The following is a 15,849-nucleotide window of genomic DNA, read 5'->3' as shown; positions in this document are numbered from 1 at the left end:
AAAAACCAAAACTGCTTAGATTTGTAAAGGAGCCTTTAATCTTACTTCATGGAAGCAAAATTTGTATTCCACTTGCTCAGAGAAGACTTCAGGAGCAAGATGGCTTGGTAGGTCATTCCTGTGTAGGTGTTTTTAAGAAACCAGAGTAATAGACTTCACTAGTAGCATAGCTAATTATCTAGGAATGAACTGGAAGTAGCAGCCAGTTTGCCCGAACGGTGAGTGTATGGGGGATGTGGGAAAGACATATCTGCGTACCTGCTTTTGTAGAGGTCAAAACCAGGCTGGGACACATAGTCTCAGAAGATTCATACCATGCTTTTTTCATTTTAACACTCAGTAACGTCCCAAGTCAAACTATTACTTAGTCAAAAGGTTTATTATTTATTGTTGGGATTTTGGCGAGGAAGAACGCAAAAATAGCAGCACGCGTGGATTATGGCTTTTCAGATGTTTGTTTTTATGTAACTGGTAAAACTGTTGCGTTTATGTAGGATATGTTCTAGTAAAAGTGATGGTCTTAAAGCTAGGCCATCTATTTTTGATAAAAGTAAGAAACATGCAAGGTGTTGGTCAGAGTTCAAACTGAACTCTTATCAGAGCACAGAGAGATCTATGTAACTGAATTAATTTTCATTTTATCCAGACTTGTCTCTTACTGATTTTAGCTGAGATTCATAGCAAAATTAGAAGTTTTGAAATGCTATAACAATATAATGTAGGTAATTTACAGCAGTTATGGACTATTAAAAGTGGAGGAACCAGAGGACCGTTCTCATGAGATATCCAGTGCAGATGTTTCATTTCAATCTGTTGCTAATGGCAGGGTTCACAAGCATTTGTGTCCTTATCCAAACCAGACCAGTAATGATTTGCTGATCACTACCATAGGGTGATGTCACTGATCACCAGTGCTAGCTGCAGTATAACATATATTGGCAAAAATAAGTATGAAAAAGAACTAATTTTCTATTACACTACATTTGACTGTAGTTTTTACTGCAAAAATTCAACAAGGCAAAAGCAGTGTATGAGTAACAACGGGATCACACTCAATTTCTGAAGCTGGTCTGGAGCAGTTGCGACATTGCAGGGGTCTGACATGGAACTGCACGTTGCTGGATAACACTCAAACACTTCCAGCCATCATCAACCCAGCCTGCAAGGCAAGAGGGACAGGCACCAGCTCTACTTACAGCTAGATGGCAGAGCTGTGGGTTTTTTTCTGGAAGGGGATTTTTTTCAAGATGGGTATGAAATCACTTCATTTGTATCAAAATCAAAATGGCGTCACAGCAGACTCCACTGGAAACTGAAGTCAGAGTACTGCTGGGTGCAGATGAGTTAGCTCTAACAGGATAGTTTAAGCTGATCCTGACCCTTTACTCCTTTTCCTTTCTTCCTTTACTCATTTTTCTCCTAACAGAGAGAAACACATCATTTGTTGTAATTACATCAGACCCTCCAAAATGACTCATCATATTGTGGGCACCAGCAGAATTAACTGTCATGAACAGAGAAATTTTTTTAACCCAAAATATATAGTTATATCTGAGTTATAAACCTTTGAAATGAAACTGTTGTCTTAAAAAGCTTGTAGTCTAGTAGTACCACCGGTATCTGCCTCTGTAACAAGAGGCAGAGCTACAAATAAAAATACTTGTTATTTTAAGTGATGTCAAACTTCTGTAGTACCAATTTGAAAAGCAAACAAGACATTATTAGACATTGTCTTAAAGTTTGTCAATTGAAAAACTGAAACACCATGAATGCAGAGGTTCCTGATCTGGAAAACAGAAGTGTGTAAAATTAAAACCAAATGTATCATGTGCAGTGACAATATCTGAAAGAGTTTGAATGCCTGTGTGTGTACATATATACATGTATGAGTTTATACTGTCTTTGGCTAGTGTGAGTGTATATCTTTGTCTAGATACTCACACGTACAGAAGATACTATAGTACTTCAAATTTCCTTCCTTTTTAATCTATAAAACTAATTGCAAATTATTTCTTTTTGTTCTTCTCACAGCTGAATTTTTATTCCTCTTGTGGGGTGTTTATCTCTGCTATGCAGTGCGGACAGTCCCATCAGCATTTCATGAGCCACGTTATATGGCTGTTGCAGTTCACAATGAGCTCATTATCTCTGCTATATTCCATACAATTAGGCAAGTGATCTGTAGATCTAGTAATTAACTATTTATCTTTCAGGTTTCATATGGTGCAACTTAAAATGGGTGAATGGGATAGGATGCATAATGGAAAGTCTCATAAATATTTAATTCTGCAAATTAAGTGATTACCAAACTTAAAGCTGTTCCCATAGGATTCAAGAATATGTACAATCAACTTGTTAATTGTACAATTAGGGTTTTTTCCAGTATAGCTAGCTGATATGTTCTTGATCAAAGTTCAATATATATGATAAATTAGATATAGCAAAACTACTGTCTGTCTTCAGTCATCTGCATACTGCTCACTGGTTTGTATCCCTAGAAAAACAGCAGGTAAGAATGTCGGTTTATATGAACTTTTCCTGGTGTGTGACAGATTGGCAAGGTGCAACTGTATGTGAAGATAATTGTACCGGTTTGTGCATGAAGCACAGTGTTTTATATGCTGACATAAAAAATTGTTATACATATGATGCTGTAACAGTAATATAAAGCACATGTTTCTTATAAAGTTTATAATGAGCTCTACATTTCATACTTGTAAATTATTAGAGTAGAAAGAAATAAACAAGGGTCTTTGCCAGAGCTACATGAAAATTACTATATATGCCTTTCCTACAGAGTACCCCGTAAAAATGAATTGGTCCTAGGCAATTCAAAACAGCAAGATCGCATGAATTTCATCTCATGCTGTAAGAGATTCTTATAACATTCTTATGACATTCTCATGCCTTCCTTTGCGTCCTGACAGACCTTATCTACCAAGATTCTTTTTTTTTTTTTTTTTTTTTTTTTTACATTGCTCCATTGACAGTCTTCAAATACTCTTCTCTGTTCCTTGGTCTGTCTTGGAACTCACACTTCTCTCTGCCTTCTTGATGTTTGCTTCTGTGAGGCATCATTTTTTCTGAGTAAACATCAGCAAAGCAAATCTTTCATCTCTACTCCTTCCAGGTGCTCTTTTCCCCATCATTGTTATAAAGTTAGCTGCACTTCTCAGGCTCACAAGTTTTTGTTTCCTTCACCTTCTCCTAACCCCATATCTCAACATCCACATACTCTCAAAATCTTCTTCCTTACCCCCTAACACAAACATCTGCAAAAATAATGTTTAAAATCTATTTGATGGAAGCATTTTTCTTTTCATTCCTGATAGATATAAAATTCAGTTACAATACTTTAGAATTTATTATAACCAATATGACAGCTTCTCAGTCAAAATCTTCCTCCATTAATTAATGTTCCTAAACCATATTTTGGGCCATGTTAGAAGATACAGTTCAGTGCATTAGAAGAGCTATTATGTGGGCTGCAATTTTCTTTTAACAATAGGAGAGGATGAAAGTAATCTTGGATTAAAGAGAGGGGAAAAGGGGAAAATGTGGCATTTTAATACATGCCTTATGAAGGAGACACAAAAGGATTAGGTCTTTTTTCAGTTTATCCTGTTGAGGATCCTGTTCCTTCAGCCTAAGGTCTGCTGATTTTGTTCTCTCTTCTTTAAAAAAAAAAAAAAAGTACATTTTATATTCTTTGCCCTCTGTCTGATACATGCTAGTTTGTTGAAGAAATATCATGTACTGTTTATGAATCGGAATGAATAAAATGCACTGGAAGTACATGATCCCTCCTGAGATTATGTCCATTTCTGTATACACAGGTCTTAATCCAGTCTCTTTGAAGTGCATGTTTCCTTACTTTTTTTTTTTTTTTTTTGCTTCTGTCTTCTCTGCCAAGTTCTGGATGTAACTGAAAGAGTGGAAATGTAAGACTCAGATTTACGTGGCATATCTGAGTTGTCACGAAGTTGAAAGCACTGGAGCCTTGAAGGACACCTACTATTACAAGGCAGCCATCCAGTCTGAAAACTCCCGAAGCTCATATAAGATTGATGTGAGCATTAAATAAAACCTTGAACTGTTTGCATTTTGTTTCCTTTAAAAGTATTATTCCCATTTCAGAAACAGAGGATTCTTGATTATCTTCAGATCAGCATAGCATTAAATTCCTGCGTTGCTCTTTCTCTTGTATTACTGAGAAAACCAAAATTTGTATGGAAAAAATCTCATTCGAATAGAAACCCCATCTCTGCTAGATCTGAATGGCTACTACAAATGCTATTTTGCTTTCAGCAGTATGGCGTGGATACCTTAATCAGTCAAGGCTTTACACATAAAATAAGCAAAAAGCTTTCGCAGAATTGGAGGATTGGAGCTGTTAAGGGTTAGCCAAATCCGGTGGGCATCAGGACCTGGGAGCTTTCTCCTGTTCCTCTCTGATGGATGTGGCTGCTCCTGTTTCTATTTGCAGGCCTAGCGAGGCTGAGCACCTCCACTACACGCAACACGTGGCTGGCCACGTGGACCAGCGCAGGTCCAACACGTGCAGCCTGGTCCTGTTCCTCCTCTGCAGCTGATCATGTTCACTAATGAAACATGCAGCCTGTGTAGGTTCACAAGCACACTACATTCACAGGTCCTTCCAATATGAGCACAGTCCTTAAGCCAATCTAACATCCATCTTTGGGTTTGGGGCCCCGTACCCAGCCATGGGCTGAGACCTTGGCTCTTCCCAGATGCAGGTCTCCCAGGTCCTGGCTAGTCCTGCCTGAGGTTTGCTCATGAATTGCACATACAGACATGCACAGCATAGAGAGTGCATGACACACAGACATTAGGAGAATGATTTAATGAGAAGACAGGAGATATTGCAGTGATCAGGTATAGGGCTCAGTCAGTGACAACTTGCTTACATGTCACTAGCCCCTTTTATAGCCCCTTCTTTCCATGCTTGTTCTTCCCCCATCTACCTTAGCCCTTCTCTGTCCTTGTCTTCTCCCAAATAAACAACCCGCCCCTCATTACTTTTTTCCTATTGGTCCCAGTTTTGCTACATCTGTACTCAAATTTGTATTTCTGATATCATTAGCTGGGTAATCACAGCCTTATATGCTGTTACTGACACGGTTACGTCGGTACCGCTGACCTTGCAAGTTCTGCTCCCCCAAAAGCCCCCAGTGCTCCCTTCAGTTACCTGTGGAGTTTGGCCACCTTTCAGATGACTCCCCATTAACCACCTGGGAAATCTTGCCATCCCTTACAGCACTGTCTGTAACTTTTGTTCACTTTTCGCTCTGTTGTTTGTTATATCCAGCAGTTTCTCATGTCATCTTCAATAGTTCTCGTGATCAGTTAGCTAAACCTCAGGCCTGAGCCTCCTGATATCCCTGCACACCTCAACAGCAACATCTCTGTAAAAAATAATTATAATATTTTATTGTGTTCATGAAACATTTCATTTACAAAGTATTAAACAAGAAATGATGACTGTATTATTATGGCATATAAGGCAGTGTTTCATGCCAGACTATTTCTGTTAACAAAAGCTTCTGCAAAATGTGCATCTGTGGACTTGGATAAGTTGCAAATGTCATTTCTATCTGAATGATTTTTGTAAACCTGCAAATTACAAGCCAGTGGTACATCCATTCATCCATTGCACTGCTTACCATTTCTATCTTTGGGAGCTCACTAAAGCGGATAAGCCAAGCATGCTCCAGCTAGCTTTAACTGCAGCGCTTGTTCTACCGCTCTTTTAGAAAGCTCAGCAAGGAATGGCTTCATTTGGGAGGTTCACCGCTCATTTCCTAGCGTTCGCAAGGCTCTGGGCCCCACGGTATTGAGCTGGGCGGTCCTGCAATCAAAAGCATTTCTCCGCTCCCCACTAAAATGCATTTCAGTTCAGTTCTCTCTTTGATGGCTTATCAGCCGCACTCTGTAGCTGCGATCTATGGACATCCTGTATTTATGAAGTGCACTGCAATTTATCATAGTACATGGGCTTACTTAACCTAAAATCATCCGTTCAGATCCTTTAATGTATGTAAACTGCCGTAACTCAGTTCAGGGCAAAGAAGCTGTGGCAATATAAACCATTCAAAAAACCAGCTAAATAGAGCGAGAATGATGGAATAAGCAGTATCCTTTAAGGTCTGTTGTTTCTTTTTATATTTTGTTTTGGCTTGTTGGTTGGGGTTTTTTTCTGAGTTGTTTTGGAATTGTGGTATATAAGTAAAGCATGTGGATGTAATTTTTAGTCTGTATGAAAGCAGTACAGTACAAACCAGTTGGGTTTGGCCTTTCAATGCAAAGAAACCTAAGGAACATTAAAAATGTTAAATCGAATGCACTGGAGAAAAGGCAGTGAATTGCAACCCTGAATTCTATTTTCAGATTCATTCTTGCTTCAAGACTTCAGTCTGACTGGATGCTGATGCTGTTCTTTGCACACACTCACCTGACTGTGACAGTCACTGTTGGGCTACTTCTGATCCCTAAGGTATTTGAGTCTCCTGTCTCTTTTCTTTTGCCAAGACCGAGGAAGATAAATGTTGTCATGCAGAAGCAATGCTGTATAAAATTAGCAAGCAACTGATAAAAAAGGAAGGTGTAAAATTTGGCTATGTTACCTAAAAAGCTGTATATTTTTTTATTTTAAAAACTCTTATACATTTTCAAAGATTCTTTCTTTCAGCTTTCAAAATTCCAGGGGTTTGAAGTACTTAAAATTTTGATGTGATTAATACATGAAGGAACGGATCCTGCCTGACGATGCTTATTTCAGGTATTTGGGTGACCGTGCTGCTGCCAGAGTTAGCTGAGATCAGACCAAGAGTTTAGGTGAGGGGATAGAAAGACTAGGATGGACTGCTAAATAAAACTAGAATGAGGAGCTGGGACTAGCCATGAGATAGAGAGGTTGGGACTTAAACCAAGCAGTTGTTACAGGCTGAAAAAGGAGAGCCCTTTGCAAGTCAGAGCCTGGGACGGAGAGATGGTGCATACTGAGAGGAGACGTGGCCTGTGATATGGAGCCAGCGCTGGGCAGGAAGATGAGTGTGTGTGGGACACGAGAAGGTGGAGGATGACAGGAGGCAGGAAGAGAAGCGAAGAGAAGCGAAGAGAAGAGAGGAGAAGAGAGGAGAAGAGAAGAGAAGAGAAGAGAAGAGAAGAGAAGAGAAGAGAAGAGAAGAGAAGAGAAGAGAAGAGAAGAGAGGGGAAGAGAAGAGAAGAGAAGAGAAGAGAAGAGAAGAGAAGAGAAGAGAAGAGAAGAGAAGAGAAGAGAAGAGAAGAGAAGAGAAGAGAAGAGAAGAGAAGAGAAGAGAAGAGAAGAGAAGAGAAGAGGAGAGGAGAGGAGAGGAGAGAAGAGAGAGGAGAGGAGAGGAGAGGAGAGGAGAGAAGAGAAGAGAAGAGAAGAGAAGAGAAGAGAAGAGAAGAGAAGAGAAGAGAAGAGAAGAGAAGAGAAGAGAGAAGAGAAGAAGAGAAGAGAAGAGAAGAGAAGAGAAGAGAAGAGAAGAGAAGAGAAGAGAAGAGAAGAGAAGAGAAGAGAAGAGAAGAGAAGGCAAGGCAAGGCAAGGCAAGGCAAGGCAAGGCACGGCAAGGCAAGGCACGGCACGGCACGGCACTCCGGGCACGGCAGCACACCTCCCGCCAGGCTCTGGGAGCAAAGTGACAATACGTCAGTCTCAGCAGGGGCGGGAGACCCGCAGGCAGCTCCACCTGTCTCTAGCACCACTGCCCAGGATTTGAATGGAGCTTTCTTCTTAGTACCCCAGCAAAGCGAATGATTTCATAATGGCTTTTGACATGACCAATAACATTAATCAAAAGGTCAAGAGTCAAAGAGACTCTTGTGAAAGCTGCATATGAAGGAAGAACATGAAGCAGTTCAAGTTGATACAATTATCAGTTTAATGAACCTGCTGTTCCTATCATTTGCCTATCTGTCAGAACAGGTATGCTGATAACTGTCAGATACACGTACATTAAACGGTCATAACAAGGGGACACACTGATGCAGCCTTAATACTGAATAACCTTGTTTTATTTTAAATTACTTTTCTGGTCTCTAGCAATAGTCTTATTATTTTCTATTTTATATCCATATACTATATTACATATCTTCAGAGATGTCTTTCTAGAGTAACCTAGAAAATTTGTTGACCTTTCTGAAGCGATTCATAACTACTGATCAACATTTCCATTTTTAGCTTATTACCTGTGTAACACTGCACAGACTTTTCTTCCAGAATTCAGGGAATTAAGAGAAGATTCACAAGGTTTAGTTCCATTCATAAAGTCCTGAGGCCAGATGACTGTGTGGACAATAGTAACTACAGATGAGTGAATCAATATGAATAAAAAAAATAGCTGACAACCTCTCTCCAACTCTTGATCCAAGCATTTCCTGAACCTTAGAAGAGAGAAATTAACTTGTCTACTTTTTTATTTCTTTCCTTCTTTTTTTTTTTTTCCTTTTTTTGGCCACCACATCTCTTCCTTTTCAGGGTCAGGATCTAAAATGGGAGAATTGCTTTCTGCAGGATTGTTAAACTGTATGGAATATAAAATACAATCTTATGGTTTTAGCAGCCTAATTGGAAATACTGGCTGAAAGTCTTAATTCCATACTACCTTAACTTAAATGCAATTCAAAGAGGTTCAGATAAGCATCAAAATAAGTGGGGTTTTTTTCCTTATGCAAATCTCTTAAGATTTATCAAGTTAAGTCATCATTAATAAGTGTTCCTTCCATACAATACTGATATTCCATAGGACACTACTTACGCCGATGACGCCTGTAGCTAGTGTTTTGAGTTCAGAAAATCACATGAAATCCATAGAAGGATCATTGTGCCATAAAAACCGTTGATGTAAACTCTTACAGTGATGTTGAAGTAAACTTTTGCACTGATGGCAACATCTTTTTTATAAATACTTATTGCAGTTTTCACATTCAAGCAATAACCCAAGAGATGATATAGCTACAGAAGCTTATGAAGATGAGCTTGATATGGGTCGATCTGGATCCTACCTGAACAGCAGTATCAATTCAGCATGGAGTGAACATAGTTTGGATCCTGAAGATATTCGGGTATATATAAATCATTTAAATAGCATTTATTTTCGAGAACAACACTTGTTCCTACGAGTAAACTCTGAATTGCATCCACTTGACTTTTTTTGCAGATATCAGCTGAAACAGGCCAGCTTAGGTCTCTCAATGATTGTGGTATCAGGTCATGTAAAATCTCATGGAAAATATTCACTAGTGTGAAGAGAAGCTGCATTACCAGTTGTAGTAAAAGTCATACTGGAGGCTAAAGAGGAGGAATCATCCACAGCAAGAGCTGTTTATCAGTTTACATAGGCTCTTTGAATTATCTTGAAGTGCAAACAGCATTTGGTGTCAGTGTGATTAGTCCTTTGTACGTAACACGTACATAACTATACATAACTATTTAACATAACATTTTAAAAACACATGATTAACAGAAAAAAAGACTTTATTCCTATCTTACATGATAAAAGGGCTTATGTTCGCAGAATAAAGAATAGCTATAGAGTTCAGTAGGAAAGCATGCACCACAGCGTTGCACAATCTGAAACATACAGCATGAATGTATATGAATTGTGCATGCTGTATGATGCACAGCTGTGGAACGTACCTGGTTTGTGCACAGAGGTTGAACCTATTTTTACAGTGGAACAAAATGGGATCCAAGTTGATGGAGAAATGGCATATTCAAGAGTTAGAAAAAAGAGTGAAATAGTTTTAATGCCGTTCTTAGAGCAATGAGTAATGCATTCATCAGGCTGCTCGTTTGACGGGACTCGCTCTGTGCATACTAGTTTTGCCATTCACTTTGCTTTGCAGGATGAGTTGAAGAAACTATATGCCCAGCTTGAAATCTATAAGAGGAAAAAGATGATTGCTAATAACCCACATCTCCAGAAAAAAAGGTGCTCTAAAAAGGGCTTGGGGCGCTCGATAATGCGACGTATTACAGAAATCCCTGAGACGGTCACCAGGCAGTGCTCCAGGGACGAGAAGGACCTGATGGAGCACAGTGCTGTGAAGAACACGACCACACTGAGAAAAAACCCACAGGATTCCACGAGTTCTGCAAAGCCAAAAGAAGAGACTTTGAAAAACAGAGTCTTTTCATTAAAAAAGTCCCACAGCACTTATGATCATGTTAGGGATCAAACAGAAGAACCGAATAGCTTAACTACAGAAAGTGCAGAAGTTATAGCTGCTGAGAATTCACTTCTGGATTCCTTGAATGGTGACAAATTAACCAAAAATGCTCCGGAAAAAGTTGAAGCTGTCTCCACTGAATTGGTCCCTTTGGTGTGCAAATCAGTAAGTGCACATAACTTAAGTGCCGATAAGAAGCCTCTGCATCCAAGAACATCTGTGTTACAAAAATCCCTCAGTGTTATTGCTAGTGCCAAGGAAAAGACTCTGGGACTAACTGGTAAAACACAAAGTCTGGAAGAAAGCACTAAATCTCATAAATCTCAGCAGAAGGGTAAGGAGGCCAGCAAAAAGCACTCAGCCTCCGATAAAGGGGAGCATAAGGATTCCCACCGGAAGAACTCTACCCACTCTGAGGAAACAAAGAAAACCCATAAATCTGGAATTATGAAACAGCAAAGGGTTAGTCAAACACCTGCAAATCCAGACACAGGCCCAGGTAAGTCTCTGCACAAGGACAATTTCGACATAGGAGAAGTTTGTCCTTGGGAGATATATGACCAAACTCCTGGTCCTGTGCCTTCTGACTCTAAAGTTCAAAAACATGTGTCTATTGCTTCCTCAGAGCCAGAGAAAAACCACCCTTCCCAGCCAAAGGGGAAGTCCCATCATAAGCTGAAGACACCTGAAGGGTATCAACAATCAAATCAAAAGAGCTCAGAGAAGGTGGAGGCAGCCACTCGGGAGACACAAGAGCAGCAGGTCTTTGAAAATGAGAAAAAACAGTCAAATTCCAAGTCTCAGGTTTCCCCTGGGCTGAAGTGTGAGAATGTTAATAGATATGCACCTAATACCTGTGCTGGGGAGCGGGAGGAGCTACCCCAGAAAGCAGCAGAAAAGGAAAACCTCAATAAATTGGCAGAACAGAAAAAAAATGCCTCTTCCAAGGGAAACGTGCTTTCATCTGACTCCCATAAGCCAAGTAGTTACTTACAGCAACCGTTAGCATCTCGAGCTGAAGTCTGCCCTTGGGAGTATGATACACCGGATTTACCAAATGCAGAAAGAAGTGTAGCTTTATCGAACACCTCTGCTATAAGTGCAAATAAAACAGCAACACCTCGAAAATAAGAGGCTTTTGGACTGAGGAGAGTAGCAACACTGAGAAAAAGACAACAGGAAAGACAGAGGGGACTTAGGCCAAAAGGATCTGAAAATTCCTAAGGAGCATCACTTAAATCAAGGGAATCAGCACTACAAATAAGTAGGAGTTAAGCAAAGTAAATTATCATTAATGTTGTTATTATTTATTTGTTGAGTGCCAACAATGTGATTAGCAGTGCCCAGAATATGGTCCCTGCTCCAAGGATTTTACTGTGTCAATGACAGAAACCTGCCTTTGTGAAATCACTTTTCTTTTAAAAGAAAAAAAATATGGTGGTAACAAACGCACAGTGGAGGTCTTTACCAAATTATTTCCGAATGCCACAAATGGCTTTAACTTGCCCTTGGGACTTTAAAGATCCAGCAGAAGTAGGACACAGAAAATGTCCTGATGGCAAAAAGGGGTATCAATGAGCAGCTTATTAAAATGACGACTTTTCACTTTACATATTTAATCTAGATAGCACTGCTAACTCAATGCATCCCAAAAATACATTTTATATAATGATTGCTCTCATTTTCTTATTACTGTGTGTTTAAGTACATTGTTGTGTCTCATATTAAAGCATTCCAGATTGTATAATTTTTGCAAATAACTTTGATATTATGTGACACAACAACACATTTATGCAATCTGCAGATACTTTCTTCTAATTGCAAGTTAAAATACCTGCTGTAGACTTTTTTGTTTATATATAGAATTGCAGTAATCTTTCACTGGCTATGGAAGCCGTAATTCATATTGGGAAATTCCTTTGGGCTTTGGAGATTTTTTTTTCTTTTCCTGTGATTTATATAGTGATTTTTTTGGTTTACTCTGTTATTTAAATCTATAGTTTGATACTGTATTATTCAGGGGTTTTATACGCAGTAAGTTACTGGTTATGCACTTCCCTGTTAATGCTCATAGACTTTGTTAATAGTGGAAATTCAGTCGTCTTAGCTGCATATTCTGGTAAGTCTTAGGACAACTTATCTGTTGTTTGTTACTAATCGGAAAATATCATCTAACAAACCAGAATTCTTTCTTTAAACATCCATGGTGATGATCTTGTTCAGTATTTCATACTGAGCATATACTGCTAAATAAGACAAGCAAGAACGACAACGAATATACCCCAGAAATGATCACCTGTTTTACTAAAACCAGACAACTCTGGGAAATATATTAGCTAGCTCATATAGAACAACAGTGTACTCTTTATCCCTGTTGGCAAACCTCCAAAAATTGGCCTTTGGAGTGAGAAGTCCAAAATATTACTCTTCCCCCATATATGCAATTATAAGAGATAGTGGGAACGGAAATGATGGCATCTCTCTCCCACTCTCCAAAATGCTTTGATTTTTTTTTTTTATTTAGACATACATTTACTGTAAAAGTTAGTGTTTAATACAGTGCTAATTTTCAGTAATAGCTACAGTCCTCATCGTGCATATAAGCTTAATTCTTAGATGGCCCATTCACAACTATGAGTCTTAGTGATGGTACACCATCAGGGCCTGAGGACATATTGTAAAGATTCTGAGGAGTATCACTAATAATAAAAAACCTTCACTCATCTAAATGCCGTACCAGTAAAGTGCTAGTCACTAGAATTGGCTATACATACAGTACTCCAAAACAAAGACAGCTCAGTCCTAAAGAACTTGTGCAATTTGAGAGAAGTGATGGGATTCAGTGGAAGAACATGAAGTGAGGATGATTGAATAGAATGTGTTGTTTAATATATATATAATATATATAAAAATAGATATTTATATATGTTTAATATATATATAAAATGTCATATCTAATACACACATGCACATACACGTATGTAGTATAAACTGATTTTTGTGGCATCATAGAAAAAGTGGCTTAACATAAAATGCAGTGAGCAGAGGGACTTAGACAAGCTGGGCATGAGGAGGACTTTTTTTTCCTTTAAAAAGGACAGGAGACTATGGGCACATCTACACTGACAGATCAAGGTGGATCTGATCTTCCTCTGCTAAGCCCTAACCTGGAACGTGCCGACACCTCAGCCACCTGGGGACCAGTCAGCTCAGGTCTCAGTGCTGTCTAAAGACATTGGCCTCGCTCATAAATTCTGCTCATTAGCTCCAGATTAAAGTGGCCGAACTGCCCCAGCCAACCTGGTTAGCCTGGACGGTGCTCGATTCCACCACGGGGACATGCCGACTTAGGTCTTTGCTACCCTGGGCTTGTCTGATTCTCCCACCCCTCTTTTGTAGGGTGTAGTTACGGCCTAAGAGATCTGGTCTTTGCCTTCAACACGCGTCTTCTGGCTGGGACCCTTGCAGCCCAGAATCCCTGTTCACCTGTGCAAGGGAGTCAGGCATCTGAGTCTGGGTGCTTCGGACATCCGTGCACCCACTTTGCACGCGGTGGCAGCGACATCCCACGCACAGCCCAAATCCAGCTCTCTGCTTAGTCTGGAAAAGAGCTGAGGTTAGACCCGGTGTGCCAGATTCCCCCTTCCCAGCCCCAGACACTCACAGGATTTGGCAGTAACTTTTCCATCAGCTTCAGTGAGATTTGATCAGCTCTTCAGAGAGAAAGTAACCCTAAGTTTCCCTGCATGGGAAGAAGTCCATCCTGGGAACACAGCTTTCTGGGAGTCCTCCGGGAGCACACTGACCCCGTGTGCAGAGAGGTGCACAACTTCAAACCTGCCGAGTGCGGTGACCACCTCGCGCCTCTCCTACCCCGAAGGGAGGTTCTGCAGCCCATCTCAGCGGTGGTTTGTGTGAACGGGGAGGGGGGGACAGCTTATGGCAGGTTGCCCTGGCTCACTAACAGGAGTCAGCGCTTTGTCAGAGCCAGGCGCTGAGCTTAGAAGTGGGCATCCATGGAGGAGTCATGAAAGGAGACGTTTGTATGTACTCGCTGCCTCTTGGAGACGGACGGTCACAAGGAGCAGGTGCCAGCCCTGGTGCCCCGCTCGTCTTGCCCTCCCTCCTTTACCTCGGGGCTGAGCGAGGACACGCTGCCCCTGCGCTGCGGCAGCCGTGCCAGGGTGCAACATGCACCAAGGGTGAGGGGATCCGGGTCAGCAAAGCATCCACACGGTACCGCTGCCCCTTGCATCACTGGTAGGATCAAGCCCTTCATGCATGACTCTATCTGGGCCACCACTACCTATCTACAATTCCTTGCTCATTTTCTTTTCCCTTTCTTTCTTTTTTAAAAGATAACTTCATTGGAAGCACAGAAACAAAGCCCATTCCTTGGCTGGTGTAAAACAGCCCAGCTGCACAGCAAGCAAAAGAATGATGGCTGATTTAGCAGGGAAGGCACTGGCTTGTATATTCTTGTTTGGTTTTGTTTTCTTTCATCCTGACCCTTTCCCTCACTTCTTAATAAATGTCTGTTATGGTTCTTTAGGCTTGTTGTAGTCACATCTCCTAAGACTGATACAATTGGAGAACTTTCCTTTAGAAAGCAACAAAGCTTTCCCCAGTTTATTTAGCAACTGATATTGGGCTACAGATTCAATTGGGACTTCAAATTATTTCGCACTTAAGAAAATGAGGGGCCAAACTTCACTCAACTATTCTATTTCACTATGATGCTGCTAGAAACATTGCTTAATGAAGACATACTAAGTTAGACATAAATAATGTTCTGTATTTCATAGATTTTTCTCCACCAGCATATATTGGCCAGATTGCTTAGTTGTCTTTTTCTGGAGTTTCATTGTCATTATTCAGCCAAGAGAAGTGCAACTCTAGAATTAAGATGTTTTCTAGCAGATCTGTTAAGAGAAAAGATAATAAACACTAAGGTCACAAACATTTGCTAGGTTGTCCTTTTAAATGCATGTGCAAGCTGCATTCCTCCTTTATTTCTAAGCCATGGTTTATAAATAATTAGATTTATACCAATCTTATTAGACTTGTATAATTTATGCAAGATTATACGCTTTAAAATATAAATCAGTACACACCTATCATCAGCTTTGGTGGCATCATAGACCTGAAACCAGACAATACTTTTATATTTGCTCTCCTTAGGCTTTTGCATGCATATGACAACAGGCAGGCCTGAGAAAACACTGCCTTTTGACTTTTAACATTTTAGCTACTCCAAGTTGTAGAGTATATAAAGCTGTAAGTCTCTTCACTTTATAATGTGGTTCTTATAACAATGTTATCTGGCAACCAACAGCATCCACCATGAAATACTTGATAGATTTATGTTGTAATGTGTTGCAGCATGTAAATAATGTAAGTTCTCTGCAATAAAGCACATTTATATGAAATCTGTCTGCAGGCTTTTGTGTTGTGATTTTCTGAAGTCATTACTAATCCAAACTAAACAGGTTTCTCATGAAAGTTGTGAAGTAACTAACAATGAGTTTTACAGCTTATATGATCTGATCACATCATTAGCATTTCCCAGATTTTCCTCATATTTTCTGGACATCAGCCTTTAGACTGGCTGTGTACTGTGTTCAGGATTTCAG

The 15,849-nt window shown here is 40.0% G+C and overlaps 1 protein-coding gene across 3 annotated transcripts in view; it reads left to right on the top strand.

Moving 5' to 3' along the window:
* Positions 1-15,627, top strand: part of GPR158 (G protein-coupled receptor 158) — a 212,465-nt gene extending 196,838 nt beyond the window's left edge. The window contains exons 8-12 of one of the 3 annotated variants that reach the window (XM_075492632.1): positions 2,032-2,170; positions 6,409-6,514; positions 8,963-9,109; positions 9,893-10,715; positions 10,842-15,627. In XM_075492632.1, coding sequence (XP_075348747.1) covers positions 2,032-2,170; positions 6,409-6,514; positions 8,963-9,109; positions 9,893-10,715; positions 10,842-11,347 — 1,721 coding nt within the window. In that variant the 3' untranslated portion in view covers positions 11,348-15,627. Of the gene's footprint in view, positions 1-2,031; positions 2,171-6,408; positions 6,515-8,962; positions 9,110-9,892 lie in introns of all 3 variants that reach the window. The other 2 variants (XM_075492631.1, XM_075492633.1) reach the window with 2 other exon arrangements.
* Positions 15,628-15,849: the final 222 nt, after the last annotated feature.

The sequence above is a fragment of the Mycteria americana genome, chromosome 2, assembly GCF_035582795.1.
Source record: "Mycteria americana isolate JAX WOST 10 ecotype Jacksonville Zoo and Gardens chromosome 2, USCA_MyAme_1.0, whole genome shotgun sequence".
In the NCBI taxonomy this organism is placed as follows: Eukaryota; Metazoa; Chordata; class Aves; order Ciconiiformes; family Ciconiidae; genus Mycteria; species Mycteria americana.
The sequence above is the reverse complement of the archived record's forward strand: the minus strand, read 5'-3'. Positions and strand labels throughout refer to the sequence as shown.